At 39.2% G+C, this 25,365-nt stretch overlaps 1 protein-coding gene across 1 annotated transcript; it reads left to right on the top strand.

The window, feature by feature from the left end:
- Positions 1-23,738, top strand: CALM2 (calmodulin 2). Its single transcript, XM_039324480.1, has 6 exons — positions 1-170; positions 6,260-6,290; positions 19,881-20,024; positions 20,119-20,225; positions 20,734-20,869; positions 23,112-23,738. The coding sequence occupies exons 1-6, from the start codon at positions 168-170 to the stop codon at positions 23,138-23,140; spliced, it is 450 nt and encodes a 149-aa protein (XP_039180414.1). The 5' UTR covers positions 1-167; the 3' UTR covers positions 23,141-23,738.
- Positions 23,739-25,365: the final 1,627 nt, after the last annotated feature.

Raw genomic sequence — 25,365 nt, 5'->3', positions numbered from 1 at the left:
GCCGGCAGGCGTGCTTCGTTCAGTGTGAGGTGAATCGCCGAGGCGTTTGGGTTTTAGGAGCTGAAGAAGTAGACGGCGCGTCACTCCTGTCCTCTGTGCCGAACAAGGCGGCACCAGTCGTGATCTTTAGCCTGCAGTAATCGCCGCCAGGCCCGGCAAAAGCCAAAATGGTTAGCAATGGTTAGGGAGGGCGAGATCGGTCGGGGGAAGTGGGGCGATTTGTGGGGTGATCGCGCAGTTGGTAGCAGAACGAGGAATGAATTGCTTAAATTTCGCTTTTTTAAAACTTTAGTGGGGCGATGGGGGACCCGGGAGGCATCCTCTGTGTTGGGGCCGGTCCTGTGGGACAGCAGATACATTGAGACCAGTTGAGGAAGAGCGCACTGAAGTCCGACTTTCTCGCGCGCTCGTGTCAGCGTCCTCCGTCGACTTCAGAATTCAAACGGACGCCAACTGTTTTTCTTGGCGCCATGCGGGGGGGGGGATAGAAGAACAGAAGGTCTGTCGAAGTGGTAACTTCCCTTGTTAGATTCGTTTAAGGAAGGGGGTGTCCTGAGAACAAGGTTCGCAGTAGGGAGCGGGGGGGGCGGGTAAAATTCCGTTGCTGTAGCAACCGAGTTGCCGCCGCTGCTCGTGCAACGTTTGAGGCGTCGCGGGTGGGAGGCGGGAGTTATCAGAAATGTGGCGGCTCCCCGGTTTGTTTTGGGCTACGCAGGGTGCAGTTTGTGTTTGTAGAAGATGTTTGGGGAGAAAGTAACCGGGGATCAGCTTTGCAAAGATCACACCTGAAGCTTAAACCGCTTTGCGTTTATTTTTTTTTAAAGAAGTGCAAAGTTTATGCTTTTTCTGAAAAGGAAGACTCAGTTAACGTAAAAGTCTAATGGGTTAAAACGTGGAGTTACATTGGAATATTTTTTGTGTGTAGAGAGAATATTTTCTTCCTACTCCAGGAAATGCAAGAAGCTAAAATCGGAATCTTAAACACTGAAAAAAAGTTTTCTTGTACATTTCTGTGCAGACTTTTTTTGGGGGATAGGGAGTTGAGTAGGATGCGTTATGCTCTGGGGTTTCTAGGTTAACGCAAGTGAAGCCATATTAAGAAATTTTGAGGAATATTACGGTATGATGAGAAATAACCATCAAAAAGTTGTATGGATTGAATATAGGCACTTTATCAGAAAGAAAATAAGATAATCTTAAGGGATACCCTTAAACTATTAATGCTGTGTTGCTGCTATTATAGTGTTCCCTTCGTTTTAAAAAGATTTGGTTGTACTTCCTATATTTTTAACAGGTAATATGTTGAACGGGTAATACATTTTTATACCTATAAGGAAATGGTTGAAATTTGAAGACTCGGAAATGAGCAAGAAAGTCCTAGTGATAAATTAGGATTCTGCTGGATGTTGAAATAAATGTGGATTTTGTGCTCAGACCGACCTTTCAAAGTGAATTTTCTTGAGAGGAAATTGTTTAGATAACTATTTTTTTTGTCTTTTTTATTAATGATACTAAATGATTTGTTTTGATACTAAAGCTGAATGAAAGTTTATCCAGGACAACAAAGTTCTCAATGGCCATAAAAAGTATAGAACCTCAGAGCACAGGATAAATTTAGATGTTCTTAACATCAGTATCAGGATTCTAATTTCTACATCCTCAGCAGCTAGACAGGGCCAATCATTTCATTTTCTGTTACCCTGCAGAACATTTCAGGTTGACTGTTCTAAATATTTGTGAATTTAAAACAATCTTTTCTCTGAATGTAAATCTTTGTAAATGCTGTATAATTTTTTCATTGAAATAATGAGTATGAAGAAACTGAAGAATCTCAGGAATGCTGATGATTTTCTAACCAACTTGCAAGCATTTGTGCAAGTAACCTATATACAGATTACTAGTTTGCTACATGATCTCAGTGATAACTGCTCTTCAGCATGTCCCCATAAACTGATAATTTGCTTTAAAACAATGGTTAGAATATAAATATTTGCTCTGGAGTTTGGAAGAATCCCAGATACCAGATCACATAGATTAAAAAACATGTTATGCTAACATGTAGGAGCTTAACTTTCTTACCTGTAGCAGAGTTTATTTCTAGATATTAGAAATATCTAATACTGATTTCATATTTATGACACATTGAATCATTTTAAATATGGACTAAATGGCCAATTGAAGAATCCATATTGAAGAATTCTTAAAACGGAGTGAATAAACAATATGCATTCAAGATAGAAGTATTGGCTAAGTAGATACTTTAATATTATATAATATATAATATATGCACATTTATTTTATCATGGATACAAGGATTTTTTAAAATCATAAAAATTATACTACAGGAATGCTTTGTTTTATTTTCCATGACAACTATAAGACATGTTCTGTTCATTCCCCATGGGACTTTGAATTTAAGAGGCTTTAGTCTGTTTTTGACCTTCTTAGAATTGCTGAAATATTTCTTGAGTGTTTTCTATTATAGAATTAATTCTGTTGCTCTCAGTCTTGTGAATTTTTTGGGATGAAATTTCAGATTGTTGCTTTGTGTTCTAGGGAGACATCAAGATCTCAACAGAGTATCACCTGGGAATCTATAATTTGTCATGTAAATGTATTTGTAGGCCATAGTGCAGTTATGCCTCTGCAGAAGGTCACAAGTGATTCTTTCCAGCAATGAAAAATGAGATACATGGTGTCAAAGGCAGATTTGAGTAATTGATAGCAATAGCTGAATAATTTACTTCTAATGTCTGTTAAAGCAGTTTTTTGTTTGTTATGTATTGATAGAGCTACTCTTGAATAGTTCTTGAAAATGGGTCCTTTTTCTAACATCACCTTTAGTATTTGTATTCTTTTTCATGTGTTCAGTCCTTATAGCAATTATACAACTTTGTTGAAGAACCCACTGTCAGCATGCATATTTTTCAGTTAAACATTTTTATATTCCCTGTGATATTTGATACAGTGCAGTTATGTTATGCTTACATACTGCATTTAGTTATCTTAGTTTTAATTAATAAAGCTTTATTTTTATCCCACCTTTACTTTTAGGTGTAACTCAAGGCAGTAAACATATCTAATATCCCTTCCCCCTTCTATTGCTCGATTATCCTTTTTTAAAAATGAAAAGGATGAGAAGAAAGTCAAAGAAATTTTAATTCTTGTATGTAGAATTTTCTGTTTTCTAGAATCCAAGAACTGGTAGATGAGAAAATATTTAGGGAAAGGAAGCAAGTTTTAATTACTGACCATTGACAAGTTGCTTTCATTACATTCAGTTTCTTGAAAGGAAGCTTCCCATTGTATAAATGCAGGACAGCAGATTTTAAATTACACAACAGGATTTTATTTTTCTTTCTTAGCAACTTTATGGGCCTTCATAGCCCTACTAAAGCTATGTTAAGTGAGGTGATAGTGGTGAGATATACTGTATAGCACTTAAGAGTTGTTCTCCAGCTGTTTTACTTACTAGCATAACATCTTTCTCTTGTCTGCTCCCTTTAATTCAATAGGTATGGGTAAATGGGTAGTTTGATATCTGACATGGCTGTAGAAAACTTTTTGAAGGGTTATAGCAGCTCCATCTTTCTGAAGCTTCTGAATAGCTGCTTTAAAGGCTTCCCCAACTTAAAGTGAGTCTGCATTCATCCTTGTTCAGAGTTTCTATTCTTACTTCTGACAGTTGCAGTGTGTGCACATGTATGTGGAGACTAGATAAAGCCCTTAAAGTATTTGAGCCTTCCAGAGAATGCTGTTACCCGTTTTGAGGAAGAGCCCTTTTCACAATCTTTGTATAACTACTTAATAAACAATGTTTTATATTGGAGTTTTTAAGCCTTAATATGCATAATGCATATATATGGGAGTTGTAGTTGAAAACATTAGAAATATATCTAATTGCCCAACTTTGCCATAATTTCAGCTCTGACTTGGGCTGTACTAGGTAGTGGACAAAATAACCAGTATAGTCAGCTGTATATAATGCTCTAAAATTTGAAAAAGCTGCTTCTATTTTATGTCACTAGAATACCTAACTATTAAATCCAAAAGGATGTGACTATTAATTTACTGCTTAATCACAATAATTGAGATTACATAAAATAAAGAATTTGTAGGTAAAATGTAATATAAACACAATAATAAATATTAGAGATCAAATTGATAAATACAGCTTTATTTAGAAGACTGATATTGTAGAGGTTTTGGAGTCGGTATAGTAGTACAATGCTTTTAATTCATAAACGTTATTGCTGCTCTCTTTGCATCATTTTTCCTTCCTTGTTCTGACTCATATTCTTTTGTTCTACATATCCTATAACTCATAAGATCTTTTTCTAAAGTCTTTCAATAAAGTAAAACCCTGTTCAGTTTCCATAAATTTTTATTTATTGGAAGACTCAAAATATGGCCTTTTAGGAGATATTTTTGTACTATGATATCAAGACAGAATGAACATGTGAATTAAATTCATTCAACTTCAGTTGAAGTTTGCAAAAAATAAGTTGATAGTTCTTAAAGATAAGATAGATCTTAGGTTCAAGTAGATGTGACTAAAACACAATCAGATTTCATTGATGTTCTAGCCCCACTTGATTATTTTTCATCTCTATGCAATACAGACAACATTCTGAAAATCCTAACGGCCATTTTCTACTTGCTTTTCCAGGCCTTAATGTTTCAAACTTTCCACATTGATTTGCTCATTAGAGAATATTTGGAATCTACATTTCAGTCTCTATATGATGCAGTGAATTAAGACATAATGCATGTTTTGTATATTAGGAATGTTATGGGTCATTTTAAGTAGGATTTGAATATACTGAAATGGTATATAGAGAAAAATTAACAGCCAGACTTGGTTGTCAACCATTAGTTTCACAAAGAAGTTCTGAACTGAATGTTTAATTTTTTTTTAACTTGAGCTGACGAATTTGCTGCAGGGTTTTATTTTAGTATACTGAAAAGTTTAGGCAATACTTGTGTAAATTGATCATCTCTAAAGATGTTAAGGTAAAGTTACATATAAGGTAAAGTTAAATATGGAATTGTCTAAAATTGAATATATGTTGGCTAATGTTTCATGTGTCAAAGGAAATTGTCCCAAACTATTTTACTTGTGGAGAGCATTTCATAGGAAATTATATTATGCTTAAAGTAACCATTGTTCTTTATCTATAACAACAGATTTCCTGGATTGTTATATGCTCAAGATTAGTCTTGTATATGCTATATTCTGTATTTTCTATGAGGTAAATCTGCTCTGAGTTACAGTATCTTAAGCATTGTTAGCATCCTGTTGCACAGGTGCAAATTAATATTTTGGCAACGTGTCCAGTATGGTTTCCAAACACAATTACATTATTTGTGCAAAATTATTCATGTAATTGAAGTTTTCTAATATGCAGCAGAGTGCTATCTGGTAATTAAAGTTACCTTATTTAACCAGCTTGCTTATTTGCTTGTCCATAGAGAGTGAAAGTGAACAATTTCTCATTTCACATATAGACTACCTGCAAAATTATTTTTCTTATTTCTTACAACTTTATTATGGCTCATGCATTTTGCCAAATTGTGTAATCTTTTGGAAATCTGAGGTGGGTCTGTTTAGAGATGAATAAAGTGAAAACTAATATCCATTGAATTTGCCTTTATAAATTAAGGGTACTATTTAATACGAGAGGTAATAGAGGTAGTTTGTAAGTCTCTACTTACTGTTGATCTGAGGACTGCTGGCTGTATAGAACTTGCTTCCTTTTCTCCATATAAAGAATTCAGCTGTAGTCACCAGTTGACTGGACCCATTTGGGGTTTTTTCTTGCAGTGTCAAAGGTGTTGGGCTGTCTTTGTGGCTTGAAGCTGCAGCTTTCTGTCATGGTGAAGCCTCTGTAAGACATTTACTTGTCTTATTTAGCATCTAAATCAGCAGAAAATAGCACTACAGTACTCTTCAGTGGTTTGCAGTTGGTTTTCAAAAAAGATGTGCTGAAAAAGATGTAGAGCTTATTGCCTAGTCCCTCCTTTCAAGGAACAGTATAGCTCGAACACAGCTACATTTAAATGTCTATTCATAGTATCATTTTTGCTCTGTATTCTCAAAGTTCCTTTATCTTTTCATTCCCTCTTAGGTTGTTTGCTTTGTTTTCAGAATTATAATCCTGAATGTAGAGCCTTGTGTATATTCTAAAAAAAAAAGTAAGAATGGTAAATATAAAACTAGTTTGCCAAAATATATTGACATTATGTTTATATATTCTAGGCTGATCAACTGACAGAAGAGCAGATTGCAGGTGAGATGCCAGATTTATATTACGTATGGTGCTAATGTGCAATTTGCGTAGATTTCATCAAAAGTACCTATAATGCTAGAATGTGAACATTTTATCTAATTGGATAATTTTTATTCATAACTGGCAACTTCAATTACTGTGGATGTTGGGTACTCTAGAGCAGGTATGTCAAACTCATAACATCACGTGACGTGTCACGATGTATCACAACTTCTTTCCCATTTCCAGCAATGGGGTGGGCACGGTTTTGGCATGACGCATCCAGCCCACAGGCGGCAGTTTGACACCCCTGCTCTAGAGAGAAGAGATATAGGCAGAAATAAGATCCACTTCCTGCTTGTAAATCTCAGAAGGTTGATCCAGAAATATATTTATGGATCACAGTTAGTGTAATTCCATATTTACACCTCAGAAAATTTTTAAGGGAATTTTTTTACATTAACAGGAGCCATTTTATATTTGTTCCTTAATTTAACATTTTAAAGGAATTGCTAAAATAATAAAATATAATAGTGTGCTTTCAAAAAAAGAATGTTATATATTCTGTTAGAATGTTTATTGTACCAAAGGGATAACAATCTATTGCAGTCCAGGTAAGCAGTTACTCTGGTGCTCTAATGTAGCTTAAACGGAATTAGCATTAAAGAGAGAAAATTAGAAAAGACCTGCCCTAATTGATCAAAAGGTTAAAAGTGGTGGCAGAAACATTGTACCTTCAGACTTGCAAGATTCTGTTAATATAAACTTTATTTAGTAGATTGAGTTGATTTACCTAGGGCTGGCAGAAATTTATTAACTTCAATATGGAAAGTCTAATGTATTTGATGGATAGCTAGACCAGGGATAGGCAACCTTGGCTCTTTTATGACTTGTGGACCAGCCCTGCTGACTCAGGAATTCTGGGAGTTGAAGTCCACAAGTCATAAAAGAGACAAGGTTGTCTACCCCTGAGCTAGAGTTAAGGCATTAAAATCAATAAATTATCATGTTAACATTTCTTTAAATCTTAAAAGATTACAAATATCCCAAGATTGTCCAAACCTAAGTAGGCTTATTAAAATTGTGCATAATATTTAGATATCATAAAAACTGTATATTAAATAAAGTTTATAAAAATACTGAAAGTTTATAAAATACTGAAACTATTAAGCTAGTTTCTCTCTCCATTTGAAATGTGCTTCCTTCGTTAAGGAGGTTATAATATGGTAAACTGTTTTTTGAACAGGGAAAATTATTTGGCATAAAAGATAATTAGGATCTGAGATTTATGTTCACATTTGACATCCTGCCTATGTGTGCAGAATAAGTATTACAAAATCAAATTTCTCCCGCAGCAATATGTTTCTATTAGTCTTTTCAGAAACCCGAAGTTTTTGTAGGTATATCTTAGGAAGGTGTTATTCTGACATTTAATTCTTAGCCAATAATTAAAGATTACCTGGTAAAAGTTCCAGTCTCACAAAAAGTCTTTTTTTTTTTGACTCAAGAAAGAGGCACAGTCCAACGTACTTGAAAATAGCCTGTGATTATTATTACTATTTTTTTTTAAAAAAAACTTAGTAGGAGTAACTGCTAATATCAACTATTATCTAGTGGGAATAAGAAATTATAGCATTCTCCAGTACAGGAGATGGAGAATCCACCAATGGGTTTTCTCTGTCTGCCTGCTCTTGAGACCAAGTAGCCAAACTTGACACACCCTTCTTGCTAGGAGATCCAGTCTTAACGTGGTCTCAGCTCTTGAAGACGTATCAGGTTTGGCTCTCAGCAGATAGCAGGTTAGAAAACTCCATTGGTGAATTCTCCTTCCCTTATTTTGACTTAAATTTAAACAAACAATATTTGGAATCCCTTTAACAAATTCCCCACAAGCACAATACTAATTCCATCGTTATTGAGGAGTGTGGGGGGGGAGAGGTTTGCGTTTCAACAGCTCTCCTAATTCCTTCCCCAGGCTTTGGGGAAAACTCATAGGGGGCCACTAGGAACGCATCCATTTATTGCTTCCCCCTTCCTTTTTCCATTATTTCTAGCGTTCTAATTTGGCTGCAGGTCTGAACTCAAATTGGAATTCAGACCGTCGGAGACACCTCAGGCAGCCAAAGGCAGTCAAGGGCACCATTTTCGTTGCCGTTAAAGGCAACGAACTTGTTTGGCCTTGTTGTTCTACCAGCCGCTTAGAGACAGTCCCACAAAGCTGAATTTCGACGCAGCGGCTAGCACTGAAACCGCGATTCCCCAGATACAACCAAATTGATTGCACAGACAGCAGAGGCTGTTCTCTGCAGAGAACGAGTCGTGGCCGCCATTTTGGAACTGCCGATACCACTGGGGAGCTGCGAACGGCTTCCTTCGTTGTTGCCAGCAATTCAGAGTCTTGATTCCTGGATTCTTTGCCTTCCACGGGGCGTAACTTGGGGGGTCACCTCCTGAAGGCAACTAACCCAATTCCCACGTGGGGCCTTCATAGGCCCAACGAGGCCTCCTCGCTGTAGGAGCGGCCATTTTGAACACCACGTGGGGGATTCTTTAGGCCCAACGAGGCCTACTTTTATCCCGGCAGACCTAGATCACAACTGGGGGTGCCTTTCTATAGATTCACTCTTCACAATACACCACACCTTCATTCAGATAGCCACCAATTGAGGTCTGATCCTCTCTTTGTACAGGATCCTTTTTTTGCCATTTTACGCCTCTACACCCTTTTGGGGATGGTTTTACCTTTTTCCCTTTTTACTGGTGCACATTGCCTGGCCACCTAAGGCCTCCGGGCGGAGCCCAGAGAGTGGTTCCAAACGTGCCTTCAGCATCTGACTCAACTGCCGTGACCAAAACCCAGAGAGAATTTTTCAGGGGAACAGTCTTATTACTTGTTCCAATCTCGCTTCCATCAGCTACTTGCCTGCCAGAGTTTATCTCAAGTTTTCCTGGGACTGCTCAAATCAGGATGGAGGACTCCACGTTGCCTCACCCCGTGGGTACTGTCTCTCCATCCGGTCACGGCTGCCACAAATCCTCTGCACAGGAGGCGGCAGGCAAGTCCAAAGCCAAGACTAAGCACATGCTCAAGAAGTCTTCCAAGTTGGCGGAAAAGCAAGCCAGCCGTAGGCACCAGGCTCTGGAGAAGGAGTTCTCCAGAGCCCAGAGGCAGGCTGGATTGGATACGGATCAATTGGCGGCCCCCGAAGTTGACCTTCCTTTAGGTCCCTCAACTTCAGCTCAGGGCGTATGGTCCATCCCAGGGACATCGGTCACACTAGATTCACCCGCCACAATGGCTCAACACACAACACCAGGCCCAGCCCCAGAGGCCACATTGACGCCCACGGCTGCAGGACTCGGGACCGGACATTGGAGATATTTTCTCTGACGGCCGTCTTGAGGCCGTATTATCCAAGATCGTGGACCGGGCTCTAGCGCAGCGTTCCTTCCATACACCTGATCAAGGGTCTTCCACATCAGCCATGCAATCCTATGATCCTCCTACGGAGTTCCCTATTCTCCAGGAGCCAACATCTCCCGCGCATTCCTCCATGAGGGGTTACTCTTCCCCTCAGGGTGAGGAACAACCGGATTTCAATCTCTCAGAGGAGGAGGAACTACCCCCTGAGCCCTCTCCTTCGGGGGGGGGGGGTTTATTCAATTCGGCTCTTTTTCTCACAATCCTGTGCAAGGCCACATCCACGGCAAACATAGGATCCAAACAGTTCCCTCAAACGCAGGCAACATCGGATACCAGCCCCAATCCGATATTTTTGAAACGGTAGCAACCGAACATCACGTGCCGTGCCCCTTCATTTTTCTGAAGGGGATCAAGAAACAGTGGGCTTCCCCTTCCTCATTCCCTTCCGTTAGCGGGACTGACAAGATCTTTAGCACCTCCACAGACCTCACTGACACACTGGAGGTGCCCAAGGTAGATGAAGCCTGGACCCCTTTGGTATCCCAGACTGCAATTGCTGGGCATCTGTTGGAGGCGCTTAAAGCGGACGACAAAAGATGGGAACAGACCTTTCGGAAGACCCATCAACCAACAGCACGGGCAATTAAAATGGCCACCTGTGCGTCCTTTTTTGTCCGGACTACCCTTTTATGGTTATGTCAGCTTCAGGCCAGAGTCCCTGCTGAGGACATTCGGACCCACCAAGACCTACACAAGACCTAGCCAAAATGATGGCCACTGAGTACGCTGCGGATGCAATGCTTCAATCGGCCATCTTTTCCTCTAGATCTATAGCATCCAATATCATTGCCAGGAGGATGCTGTGGTTAAAACATTGGCAGGCTGACGCCAAACTCAAATGACATCTAGCGACTGCTCCTTATCTGGGTAACAACTTATTTGGGGAGGCCCTGGCTCCGTACCTAGTAGAGAACAAGGACAAGCACAAGGTCATGGCTCATTTGAACAAAAAGTCCGAAAAGCGTCCCACTCCTTACTTTCGCAGGCAGTTCTTTCGACAGACATCAGGTACAACAGTCACTCAGCCCTCCCGCTCATACACTCCCAGACAGGAAAGAACGTATGACGGCCCTTATGACAGACCAGGATTTCGGTCCAGACAACACAGCCAGGCTAAGCGGCCATTTCGAGGGGCAGGATGTGTCCCTACAGGAGGTGCAAGTGACTCCTGCACTATTCTTCCCATTGGGGGAAGGCTAGCCCACTTCTTCCACCAGTGGGAACTCATGTCCACGGACAACTGGATATTACAAACCATTCAATTCGGTCTGTCCCTGGAGTTCCTAGCAAAACCCCTGGACCGATTCACTGTCTGTTCCGTTTCCAGGGATCCACTCAAACTAGGACTCATGCAGGAGGCCATCCAGCATCTTCTGGAGATTCAGGCCATAGAACCAGACCAGACCACACGGGAAGAGGATTCTACTCCATCCTCTTTGTGGTTCCCAAGGCTTCGGGGGGAGGGGGAGAGCGATTCTGGACCTCAAACATCTCAATCATTATATCATGTACAAAAAGTTCAAGATGCAATCTCTCCAGTCCATCCTGGGAGCCATCAGACAGGGGGACTTCCTGGCATCAATAGATCTCAAGGAAGCGTACCTCCACATCCCCATTCACCCAGCTCACCGGCGGTTCCTAAGGTTCTGTTACAGGGGCAGGCATTTCCAGTACAAGGCCCTTCCTTTCGGCCTTTCTTCAGCACCCAGGGTGTTCACCAAAATCCTGGTCGTGCTAGCTGCTCAGTTGAGGAAGATACCAATATGCGTCCAGTGTTACCTGGACGACATTCTGATTCAAGCGTCATCCTTCCAGGTAGCTCAGGCGGATGTGAAACACACCATTCAGGTCCTCCAACAACATGGCTTCTCAGTCAACTTTCAAAAAAGTCAGACAGTTCCCTCATCCAGGCTTTTGCACCTGGGAGCCGTCATAGATACCACAAACTGCATGGTCTATCTCTCAGGAGCGAGTGGTCAGCATCAGGGAGCTGGGTTGCTAGGTGTACAGGAAACATACAGTTCCATTGGTCCTACTCTCCCAACTATTGGGAAAGATGGTCTCCTGCATAGCCATAGTTCCCTGGGCCAGACTCCACTTGCGGGACCTCCAATGGTTCCTCCTACCATTCCAGAGGGTGAATGCCAGCGCATCCAACCGTCAGGTCAGGGTCCCAGTTCACATTCATAGGGCGTTTCGCTGGTGGTTCTCACAGGCAGTGACCAAAGGATCACCATTCAAGGTACCGGATCGAATCGCCATCACGACAGACGCCAGTCTGTTCGGTTGGGGAGCCCATCTACTGTCTGTTTGCGCAGGGCCATTGGTCCCACGCAGACTTGAGACACAACATCAATTGGCTGGAGCTCAGGGCCATCCACCTAGCTCTTCGCCAATTCAGGCACTGGATCAGGGGTCGTCACGTCCTGGTCCTTACGGACAATGTGGCGTCCAAGGCACATGTCAACCGTCAGAGAGGCACCAGGTCCACGTCCCTCATGTCCGAGGCACGGCTCCTGGGTTCCTGGGCAGAGTCCAACCTGGCCTCCCTCAGGGCCAAACACATCTCGGGGGTCAACAATCAGCAAGCAGACTTTCTGAGTCGATCCACAGTGGATCCCTCGGAGTGGGGGTTACATCCGGATCTGTTCTCCGAAATCTCTCACAGGCTCGGCCGTCCGATCCTCGACCTGTTTGCGTCGTCGACGAGTGCCCAACTCCCCAGATACTATTCCCACTATTTCCTTCCAGGGGCGAAGGGGACGAACGCCTTGTGGACTCCGTGGCCACAAGGTCTTCTTTACGCCTTCCCAACCCTACCGCTCATACCGGCGACCACCCACAAGCTACTCCAGGAGCGGGCGGAAGTGGTCCTCGTGGCCCCGTACTGGCTACAGAGGCCGTGGTTTGCCGACATGATGAATCTTTCCCAGTCTCCTCCATGTCACTACACCAGGGGACCCTCCAACACCCGGACCCTCAGTGGTTACAGTTGACCGTCTTGCGCTTGAGTGCAGCATAATGACAAGAGTTATTTTCCCCTCGTGCCATTACCATGATTCAGGTTTCTCGTTGTCCAGCGACCAATCGCATTTATGATTCTACTTGGAAAATTTTTTGCCATTGGTGTCGACGACGACAACTGGATATTTCCAAATTGACCATCCCTCAGATAGTAGATTATCTTTTGGACGGTCTGGACGGAGGCCTCGCCCTTGCGACTATTCGCAGACAGGTGGCGGCCCTGTCAACATTACTCACTTGCGCGGATTCCGTTCCCTTAGCTCACCATCCTAGGATTCGCACCTTTATCAAGGGTGCATGCAACACCAGGCCCCCCTTGGTGCACAGGTACCCTTCTTGGGAATTGCCTCGCGTCCTTCGCACTCTAACAAAGCTACCCTTTGAACCCTTAGCAACCGTTCCGCTGCAGAGCCTGTCTCTTAAGGTGTTTTTAATCGCCATCACGTCAGCCAGACGTATCTGAGCTGGCCGCCTTGTCGGTCAGGAATGACCTTTGTATCTTTCACAGCGATCGTGTGGTCCTTCGTCTGGACCCTACCTTTGTACCCAAGGTAAACTTGCTCTTCCACAGCACAGGAAGTCATCTTACCAAATTTTTGCCCAAATCCTTCCCATGACCTGGAGCGGCAGTGGCACACGCTGGACGTCTGCAGGGCGCTGCGGCGTTACATCAAGCGCACGGAGCCTTTTCGTAGGTCTGAGGCCCTATTTGTGTCCTTCCGTCCGGCTTCTCTTGCACAGAAAGTTTCCGCCGGCACTATTGGCAGGTGGATCAGAAACTGTGTCGCGGAAGCGTACCAGTCTTCTTCCCTGCCGGCTTCACGTCATCTTACCGCCCATTCCACTCGCAGTACTGCGACTTCTGCAGCATGGGCCACTCAGGCGTCCATCGAGGAGATTTGCAGGGCTGCGACATGGTCTTCACCTTCCCCGTTTGTACGCCATTACAGAATCGACTGCTTTGCTTCAGCAGACGCCTCCTTCGGTCGGTGGGTCCTCCAGCAAGTGGTCTCTGAGAGCACTACTCCGGCCTTATCTGTTTCCCACCCATCGGGACAGTGAGGCTTTGGTATGTCCCATTGGTGGATTCTCCATTAGGCCGATTATAGGGGATTGAGAGCCAACACCTTGTCCACCTTCAGCCACTTTCGCCTTCATTAAGACTGGATCTCCTAGCAAGAGGGGGCGTGTCAAGTTTGGCTACTTGGTCTCAAGAGCAGGCAGACAGAGAAAACCCATTGGTGGATTCTCCATCTCCGTACTGAGAAAAGGCGTTCAGGTAAGACAATGCCCCTTCTCAGTCGGATCTCAAGGCAAGAGGATGCAAAATCACGGAATAGCCTGCATTCTGTAATTCTCATCATACTCTAGTTCTTTCTATGCTTCAGATGGCACCGCAGCACATAGAAGCAAATATGATGGTGCTCTTTTCATTTTGCTAGGATTTAAAAGCTTTTGAAAGCTAGTCTTGTGGAAGCTTTTATACACACATAACATGATACAGGAATAATTTTTATTAACTCGGATATTAGGTTTCATATTTCTGCTTGAGGACTTGAAGTGACAATCTTGAATACAGGTAGTCTTTGACTTACAGCCACAAGAGAGCTCAAAATTGCCATTGGTAGGCAAGGCATTAAGTGAGTTTGGCCCCATTTTACAAACCTTTTGCCACAGTTGTTAAGCGAATCATGTGATAATTAAGTGACTCTGGCTTCCCCCATTGACTTTGCTAGAAGCCAGCTGGGAAGGTTACAAATGGTAACCACATTGCCTTGGACAGTGCATCTGTCATAAATACATGCCATTTACAAGCACCCAAATTTTGATCACATGACCATGGAAATGATGCATTAGTCATGAATGTGAAAACTGGTTGTAAGTCACTTTTTTCAACAGGCACTAAACAAATGGTAAGTCAAGGATTACCTGTAGACATAGAATTACACGATCATGCAATAATAAGTAACAACATAGCAATAACGTACACAAGAAAGCCAGGGTAAGTTGGGGAAATAATATTAAGCTGGTAAAGCAATCTTGTGCATATTGTTAATTATGCATGATAATTTGTCTAACTGTACTTCAGTGAAAGTCATGTACAACGAGATGAAATTTTCTTGTGAAAAAATGTGAGAAAAAATGTTTTTAGTATTCTGTAATAAAATCCTGAATTTTTAATCAATAAAATAGGCAAATATAATATAAGTAGTAGGCAAAAGGTGGTATGAATTTGTGCAGTTGACATTGGGGCATAGTCTTTTGACATTTAAGTGTCTGATTACGTGCATTTTTAAGAGATCAGAATATCTATCCTAAAACAATTTAAAATGATGCATCCTTTAGAGCAGGGGTGTCAAACTTGCAACATCACATGACGGATTATGACTTTTTTTTCCATTGCTGGCAATGGGGTGGGTGTGGTTTTACCATGACGCATCCAAACCTAGGGCCGGCAGTTTGATACCACTGCTTTAGAGGGAGATTGATAAAGGATGTAAAATTATTTCTAGTATTTTTAAAGGATATATTTAAAGTTAGTTTATTGTTAACAGTTCCTTCCTTGAAAATCATCTTTTTTCAGCTATTTTCTTTATTAAGCTCTGTTCTTTCTATATAGGTTTTTTTTGATGTAAATGAAAAGTTTTCTTTAAAACTTTAAAAGATTATAGTAATATATCAGACCAAAACTGATTTATTGGGCACATTTTGCAGTTATATCCACATCTATACTCTATGACAGACATGTCAAACTCGTGATGTCACGTGACGTATTGGAACTGTTTTGCCATTGCCGGCAATGGGGTGGGCGCTGCTTCTGCGTGACGCGTCCGGCCTGCTGGCTGGCAGTTTGACACCCCTGCTCTATGGTATTTTGGGGAGTTAAACAATGTTGATGTTATAGAAACCCTTTATCATTGATTCAACTTAAAAAAGACTTAAATTACTCTGACATATTCCCCTGTCTAAATGTAGTTCTAGTTTTTGTGTTTGTATTCTTTGATGCCCAATTCTGGGAAATTGCCTACGTACATACATGTTTATTATAATATTGCATTATTGCAGCGGTTCTCAACCTTTGTGTGACGGCACCCCCCGTCACACGCGTGCATGCGCGGCGCTGCCCCCTGAGGGGGAAAAATGGCGGATTACGTTGTTTGGCGACCCCCGTAAAATGGTCGTTCGACCCCAAATGGGGTTGCGACCCATAGGTTGAGAACCGCTGCATTATTGCCTTTCAGAGTAACATTACGCAAAGCCCAATAGAAAGCCAAAGTAATGAAAGGCATAATATATATATATATAAAGAAATCACAGATGTAATTTATTCTATTCCTGTTCATTATATTTCTGCCTTTCTATTTTTGCTTTCACTATGCTGATAGACTGCTTTCTACTTTATCTTTACTTTCCCCCCCTCTTTTAGAGGACACATCTCTAACCAACCCATCCTGTCAAAACATTTACTCTGCATATATTTGTTTTGCAATTTGAATGTTTATTCATTTCATATGAATACTTTCAAAATTATTTTCAGTTTTGTATTTCATGTACATTCATTCAGTATGTATTGACCCTATTTCTTGTTGGTTAACTAGTTCCTTATCAAGCTCTGTACAGCAGGACATAATTGAAGAAGACACCGTTAGAATTAAGAGTATAAAGTCTTAGTAACCCAGTCCTCTTTTATTAGTGAATTCTTCAAGAGAAAGTCTATTTGAAAGTTTTAAATCTCTTCTTCTTGGGCTTTGTGCTATCCAGATTGAGCTACTATTTACTAGATAAATCATTAACAAACTTTCCCATCTGTTGATTGTTTATATCTAGAGGACCTTATGTTTTTTTTTTTTTTTTGAACCTCTAGAGCACATTTCACATTCCCACTGTGTTCATTTTACAGGGATATACGGTAGTTCTCAACTTACAACCACAATTGAGCCAGAATTTCCATTGCTAGCAAGACAGTTGTTAAGTGAATCGCCACAGTTGTTAAGTGAATCACTGGAGTTGTTAAATTAGTAACATGGTTGTTAAGTGAATCTGGGCTCCCCATTGACTTTCCTTGTCAGAATGTTGGAAAAGGTGATCATATGGTCCTGGGACACTGAAATGGTCATAAATACACCCAAGCACCCAAATTTTAATGTCATGACCATGAGGATGCTGCAACGATTATAAGTGTGAAAAAGTGTCATAAGTCACTTTTTTCAGTGCCACTGTAATTTCACACAGTTACAACTAAAATGGTTGTAAGTCGAGGACTACCTGTAGTCAGCTCTCTTTTATCAAGGAATAAATTGGTTAGCAGCTTGTTTTTATGCATAACCATTTCTATCATACGGTATATTATTCTTAGTGGATTCACCAGTGTTCAACTTCCAGTCCAATATATTTACTCCATCATAGTTCTAAATCTTCTCTTAACTCTAAATCTTCATCTCTAAATCAGTAAATATAACAATAACTTTCTTTCATATTCATACATTTCACTGGCTTCCTGGAACTTTGTTTGTTATTCAAAATTGTTTGTCAGAACTTGGCAGACAAAAAATGAAAAGAGAAATTGAGGGAGAAGAAAAGTGGGAATTGCTTAAGGAATATAAATGGGCGGAATTCCCCCTCAAAAATATCCCACCCAAATTGTCTTCCTCATTCCAAGCAACTTTCACAAAAATAGAAGGGAAGTTTTTGGGTGATTTAATTACCTGGCCTGGAAAGCTATTTGGCAAAGAAAGAAAGTGAGAGTTAGATTTAAACAACAGAAGATTTGACCTACCAGAGGAGGCATAATATGATTAAATATCTGATTGAATACGATTAAAAGAACAGATAACCCTTAGATATAATTAGACTTTTATAATAAAAGATATGATTTAGAATTAGAATAGCATTTTTTTCTTTTTTGATGTGGGAAATATGAAAATAAAAGGATGGCTGGTATGAATAAAATTTTTAGCTATATAAATGTAATCTTGAGAAAATCATAACTGACAAAGATTTTGAATATTGATGGAAAATTAAACTTAAAGCATGAAAAACAGGATATTGATTTAACAAGGAGATTTTAATTACAAAACAATTGAAATAAAATTGGCTAGAAAAGAGGTTATAAATTGATATTGTTATTTGTATAATATTAGAAAAATATGATGAGGATGTTTATATTTAACTTTGTATGCACCAACAGTAGCAAGAATTGTAATTGTGTAATATGGGGAAAATGAAAACAAATTGGGGAGGAAAGGAGGATCAGGGAAAAAACACTGGATTATGCAGCATTGAATAGATTTATATTGAATAAATTAATGTTAAGTATGTAAACCCAGACAACATGCTGTTTACTAGGCACTAAAGATTGTAATTGTTAAAAACCAATAAAACTTTTTTTTTAAAAAAAATAGTTTGTCCCATAGCTTCTTTCCTTCCTTTAATCAAATTGTTGGGACATTCTGTAGTTTTAAATATTGAAACAGGCTATCCCTGCATAAGTGATACTAGTTTTATATGATTCCTATTCAAAATTGGGACATTTTATGTTCTGGAGAGATAGTTGTACTACTTCAAATATCAAGAGTTGAAGCTTCCATGCCATGATAAATTGTATAGTGTTTAGAAATATAAAAATAGTGGGAGTATGTAAAACAGTGATAATCAATGAAGTACATCTCACATTCAGAGAATGAGGAACTATGATCCTGTATATAAATAAATTTAACTACAAAAATCAACTTTGGTTATATATTGTTTTTCCCTGACAACATAGTGTGGCAGGCAAATTGTCTTTCTACTGGTATTAGTGGTAACTTAAAACCAATCAGACAATAGTTCACTGTATTTATTTTGTCTAGATATTATAATATGTTCTAAAGCTAAATAAGGCTTAAACGTAATTGATCCAATAAGAGGTGTATTAATTGGATTAATCTTAGAACATGTTTGTCCAACTAGTGAGAGATAGAAATGTTGTAAAATGCTTGAACAGTAATCACAATACTTTGAGTGGAAAAAAATGAAGTTATTCAAAAGAGATTTCCTAAATCAGAATTTAAAAACTATAAATAAAACGGATAGTCAGGATGGTGGTAAAAAAAAATGTGAAAGTGATGGTTGAAGTTTGAATTGACTCAAGAATTCAATTACTAAAAGACCATAAATAATTGCAGAATATCTTATTTCGTTCTTTCTATCTTCCATGATGAAGAGAGTTTCTTTGAAGCAAGCTGAAACTTTATTAAAATAAGCCAGTGTTCTTCAGCCTTGGCAACTTAAATTTTCTGGATTTCAACACTCTAAATTCTCCAGCCAGTCATGTTGGCTGGGGAATTCTAGGAGTTGGTCCAGATATCTTAAAGTTGCTGATGTTGAGAATCGCTGATATAAGTACTGTTTTCTTAAAAGTGCTTGAATTTTTTTGTGGTGGGTGTTGTGAGGTTTAGAAGATTTTATGTATTTATTAAATATTAAATTTATATACCTGCCTGCTCACACATACATTGTAGTCACATATAGGTGATTATACAGTAGATGATACTTTGGCATTGGATATCTTTTTTCAGGGCCCCAAAACAAGAAGGTCCAAATGTAGGAAATGTGGGAGGTTAATAAGAATATAAATGATATTTGGGAACTTCAAAAGAAAGAAGTGATAATACTAATCTCCATTGTGGAGGTAGCTATCTGAGCATAAGATGACAAAAAGCTTTTTTCATCTGATAGTAATAAAGGGACTTCATGTTTCCAAAAGAAAAGTACTTTCCTTTGAAACTGGTGAATGGTTTCTATCTCTTTTCTTCTGCTGCAACTAAATTTGCTCTGGAAAAGTTGAAAAAAAAAAAAACGATCACGGAAGCATTTTTTAAATAAAAAAAAAGCAAAAGAATTCTTAGAATCGTGCTCATCTTACAATGGTTTTGTGGGCTTAGCCATATAGCTTTCTTGGCAAGAGTACCAGAATAATGTCTTGATTACTTTGCTGTTGTATTTAGTTTCAATTTGATATTGCTTGTGGTATTTGTTTACATACTAACCAGGATTAATCCTGTTTAAATAAAAGTAAGTTGAATGGTTTGGAAATATAAATGGTTTGCTGTTTTGTATTACAGAATTCAAGGAAGCTTTTTCACTATTTGACAAAGATGGAGATGGCACAATAACAACAAAAGAATTGGGGACAGTGATGAGGTCACTTGGACAGAATCCCACAGAAGCAGAATTACAGGATATGATCAATGAAGTAGATGCTGATGGTAAATTTTATTTAAAACAATTCAGTAATTAAATCACCATTAATACCTGAATATAACTGAAAGGATTTTTATTAATATATAAATTATTTTCCAGGTAATGGCACAATTGACTTCCCAGAATTTTTGACAATGATGGCAAGAAAAATGAAGGACACAGACAGTGAGGAAGAAATTAGAGAAGCATTCCGTGTATTTGATAAGGTATTTCAAATATTTTGATAAGCTTTCGAAGTCCTGTATGCCTTAAACCAAGGGGAATTTCCACTTTGATAAGAACAAATTCTATACTCTATTGTCTATGCCAGTGAGCATTGATGTACAGTTTTCAGGGAATTTTAATGCAAGCTTTCCTAACTTGTAGGCAGTCTGTTCTAAAAATTTTTAGAAGAGTTGATGCTACCAATAATGGTGTATCTTTTTTTCATCCCTGCCAACCCAATTAAAGTATGTAACTAATGTCAAATAATGTCAGTTAAATAGTTTGGTCTGTAATAAAAACAACTTTCCCAGGTGTACATATATAAGAATTCAAAATACATGGAACAATAATTAACTATCTCCTTCCTCGGCTGTTCTTTGCAATGCTAATTGTCCTGTCCTTGCCTAATTTTTAACCTTTTTAGTAGAAGCAAGTTATTTCTTGTTAATTGTTAAAATATGAGCTTAAAACAATTTAATATAATCAAAGTGACAACCAAATATTTTCCAGGATGGTAACGGTTATATTAGTGCTGCAGAACTCCGCCATGTGATGACAAATCTTGGAGAGAAGCTAACAGATGAAGAAGTTGATGAGATGATTAGAGAAGCAGATATTGATGGTGATGGTCAAGTAAACTACGAAGGTAAAAGTTATAAATAGTTTTTAGTAACATAAGTTCTCTTGAACCTGTTAGCAGTCAAATCCACTGACCTTAACACACCTGCATAATTAAGGTCAAAAAAGTGATAAAATGGCTTCTCTTCAAAAACAGTAAAAAAACCTCTTTTCTGTTGGATTGAGAATGCATTTTTTTTTTTATTTGGCAGTCTGAAAGCTGAAAAACCCAGGGAAACTCTTTGCAGCGTGCACTTCCTCCTCTTGAGAGCTTGCATTAAAAATGAAGGGGTAATAAACAGGAACAGCACTGTTAGAATCCAACTAATGTAACTTTTCTCATAACACATAATTTCAAAGTAGCAATAAATAAGTTGCCAATCAGGTAATAGTCTTTTCCTAGCATCTAGTTAATTAGGAGAAACTTCCTAACATTGAGGACAATTAACCAGTGGAACAGCTTACTGTCAAAAGTTGTGGTTGCTTCATCACTTGGAGGTTTTTAACAAAAGACTGGACGGTCACTTGTCTGAGATGGTAAGGGTCTCCTCCTTGAGCAGGGGATTGGATTAGAAAACCTCCAAGGTCCCTTCCAGCTCTGTTCTGATTGAAATAAAGATGTGAGTATTCTCATGCCCCCTAATGTGATCTCAGAAGATTGGCATCATTTTATTTTCTCTTTAGAAATAGCATTGGGATGCTCTGCAGCAATAGTTGGAGTAAAGTATTATTTTGTGCCAAATATATCTACAAATGTCAACGTAAAGTTTTAACTGGATCTAAAATAGAAAAGTGCTATTTGCAGGCTTTACAGTTACTTATGATCTTTCAAAAATATTTTGTTTTATTATAAATGTTGAAGTGAAGCTTTAGATAGCTTCCAGTTCATACTTGACAATGTCAGAGTGATTATATTCCAATTATGGTAGCTTTCATAATGCTTGAGATAATAGAAGTTGAGATAATAAAAGCAGTGGTGGGATTCAGCCGGTTCGCACCAGTTTGGTAGAACTGGTAGCTAATTTTTTGTTGACTTCGACAAACTGACTGAAGCCCTAGCCTTTTTTCCCACAAGGCCCAGAACGGCCCACTGGAAGTGCGTGGATGCCACCTCCGGAAGTCTGTTCTGAACTTTAGAGGCCTAGGGGAGGCCTTCCAGGCCCAGAACAGCCCACCGGAAGTGTGTGACACCACTTACAGAGGTCCGTTCTGAGCTTTGGAGGCCTGGGGGAGACCTCTCAGGCCCAGAACAGCCCACCGGACGTGTGTGACACCACTTCCGGAAGTCCGTTCTGTGCCTCGGAGACCCAAGCCCAGAACAAACTGGAAGCGGCGTCCACACAGAGAACTAATTGTTCAGATATTTGAATCCCATTACTGAATAAAAGTTACTGTATTCCTATACTAGAAAAGTTAGTGTCTTTTTATCTGGCCAGAAATAACATTACAACTTAGATTTGATCAAAATTATTAGTTTTTATTTGGTATGAGACAGAAGATATACCAATAGGGCTTGCAGTATATCAGCAAAATTCCGACAGTCAGTTATTGAACACCATTAAAGAGATTGGTTTCTTCCTCTGCTTACAGTTATGCTTGAACAAAGATCTTTGAGGTTAATAATAGGTTTTATATTGAGGGGCTGAACTGTATTTAGGTCTCTGCTCAAGCAAAAATTTTCATTGGACAGCAGTTTTTGATAAATTGGTTATGGATCTGTAGAAAATTGAGCGCAAACATGAAGGAGGTCCATTTAATATTAATACTTTGTGATGTTTAAATTAAAACAATGGTAGTGTAGTAGTTTTTAAATGACTTAAATAGAAACTTTGCCAATTGAATGTGGAAAAAGTATCTTAGTGTGACACTTAAAAGATAAAGCATTGAGTACCAGCAAATTTTGGACATAACAAGGCTTACTATTTTAGTTAGGTATCTTAAGAGACAGAGCTGAATGTCATAATATTGATGAACAACTGAATTTGTGTGAGTTCTTTATATATTAGAAAGAATTACTACTAATAAAAGGAATGAAATACTAAAGAAAAATGATTAAAAATTAATAATTATTTAGAAATAATACCTTACTAAAGTGAACCAACTCTTGAAATTCATAAATGGTGAGAAGCACTGCACCAATATTATACAGAAAACAAAATGGTAATCTAAAACTGATATAAATTTCTTGGCTAATATGGCAGATTGCCTGCTTTTTATTTGAATATTTACACAGATATTTGAATAACATTACCATCTTTTTTCTTCTACAGAGTTTGTACAAATGATGACAGCAAAGTGAAGACCCTGCACAGAACGTGTTAAATTTCTTGTACAAATTGTTTATTTGCCTTTTTCTCTGTTTGTAACTTATCTGTAAAAGGTTTTTCCCTTCTGTTGAGAGAGATGCATGTATAGTAACAAACTCATTCCTCCATGTTTTCCCCTTTATCTGTCATCCTGATATTTTGGGAAAATGATCAAAGTAACAAATGTTTGCATGTGGCTTACTCTGGATATTTAAGCCCTTCCACACTTCTAAAGTTAGATGGTGTTGGTTAAATGAGGGATCATCTAGGTTATGCCTGTTGAAATTAGTTATTTTAGGAAATTTAGCATGTTGTTGAAATGTAGTCTTAACTCTGTGGACTATGGACAGTCAACAATATGGAACTTTAAAAAGTTTGCACTATTGCAAAACGGGTGTATTATCCAGGTACTCGTACACTATTTTTTGTACTCCTGGTCATGTACCAGAAGACATTTTTCTTCTATAGTTACTATGCTTTTAAAAACTTTTGTTCAGCCACTTATTTTAAAAAGAATCCGCTTATGGCACAACTTGCCTCAAATCCATTCCAAGTTGTATATTTGTTTTCCAATAAAAAATAATTAACTCATATTGCCTAAATATTTTTTGAATGCTTGTACATGGTTTTTAATGTGTCTACTTCTAACATTAATCCTTGTACCTTTTAGACTCTAAATGAAGGCTGTGTTTAGACATAGCAAAAGTGCCTTCTAGGCATGAACTTGGCTAAGTTCTATCTAGCATGGCATATATAGCAAGGCACGGCAGGGGTTACAAAACAAAACGTGGGAGACATGGGCTGTGCAGGAATGAGGTTTGAAGGTGAAAGGTCATTTGAAGTGCATGAGCATGCATGTTGCAACTATTATTCCCTTAAATGCATCAAATGCCAGCAAAAGGTCCAGTTTCTTTAAGGAATTTCAGGCAGGTATAGCATAAGCGCCCCTGAATCGCCTTTCCCCTTTAAATCTAGAAATCTGTACAGTGATTACAGATAATATCAACAGTATTGTGCAAAGGGTTTAGGCAATTGTGCAAAAATCTATAAAGTAAGAATGCTTTCAAAATACGTATTTTAATTGTTTTATTTTTATCAATTTATAAAATGCAAAGTGAGTAAACAGAAGAAAAATCTAAAATCAATATTTGGGGTGACTATCTTTTGGCTCAAACCAGCATCAGTTCTTCACTTGTACAAAGTCAGGGATTTTGGAGGATTAGTGGATTAACCAAGTGTACCAAGCAGATGCTAATGATCATCAATTCCATAGATAGGTTGAAACACAGTCATTAACAGAAACAGCTGTGTAGGAGGCTTAAAACTGGGTGAGGAACAGCCAAACTCTGCTACTAGAAGGCAGTGTTCATATCACAGGTCATATACCATAGCAAAACAGCCCAGGAACAAGACACAAGGTAGTTATAATGCATTAATAAAGTATCTGCCAGGCAAAGATTGCAAAGCAGAGTTTTCAAGATGAGCTGTTCAAGGTCTTTTGAAAAAGTACAAAGAATCGGGCAACGCTGAGGCCATACATGTAGTGGTGAGCAAAGGAAACTTAATGCAGCAGATGAAAGACATATCATGCTTACTTCCCTTGGGCATTGGAAGATTTCCAGCAGTGCCATCAGGACAGAACTGGAAACTAGTGGGATCCAGTACACCCAGCTACTGTTTGGAGAAGTCTGGCCAGAATTGGTTTTCATGGAAGAATTGCTGCCAAAAAGCCATACCTTCAATAAGTAAATGAGACTAAACGACTCAACTATGAAGGAAAACGGGAACGGGTGCAGAAAAATGGCAGCAGGTGCTCTGAATTGATGAGTCAAAATTTTGAAAGATCTGACTAGCAGGAGACACTTGCTTCACTGAAGAGTTGGAGAGCAGTACAATAATGAGTGCAGGCAACTGCGAAGCATGGTGGAGGTTCCTTGAAAGTTTGGGGCTGCATTTCTGCAAATGGAGTTGCAGATTTGGTCAGGATCAGTGGTATTCTCAATGCTGAGAAATACAGGCAGATACTTATCCATCATGCCATACCATCGGAAGTGTGTGATTGGCACCCAATTTATTCTGCAGCAGGACAACAACCCCAAACATGCAGCCAATGTCATTAAGAACTACAGTGTAAAGAAGAACAAGTTCTGGAAGTGATGGTTTGGCCCTACAGAGCCCTGATCGTTGAGTCTGTTTGAGAGTACATGAAGAGACAGAG

Source organism: Crotalus tigris, unplaced genomic scaffold (genome assembly GCF_016545835.1).
Source record: "Crotalus tigris isolate CLP2741 ecotype Arizona unplaced genomic scaffold, ASM1654583v1 scf7180000024302.2721777, whole genome shotgun sequence".
NCBI lineage: Eukaryota > Metazoa > Chordata > Lepidosauria > Squamata > Viperidae > Crotalus > Crotalus tigris.
This window is presented reverse-complemented; position numbering and strand designations above follow the sequence as displayed.

Bases quoted from the DNA above. Each gene is read 5' to 3' on its own strand.
- CALM2 (XM_039324480.1), top strand. The intron at 20,025-20,118 runs GTAAATTTTATT...ATTATTTTCCAG, and splicing joins CAATGAAGTAGATGCTGATG to GTAATGGCACAATTGACTTC. The intron at 20,226-20,733 runs GTATTTCAAATA...AATATTTTCCAG, and splicing joins CATTCCGTGTATTTGATAAG to GATGGTAACGGTTATATTAG.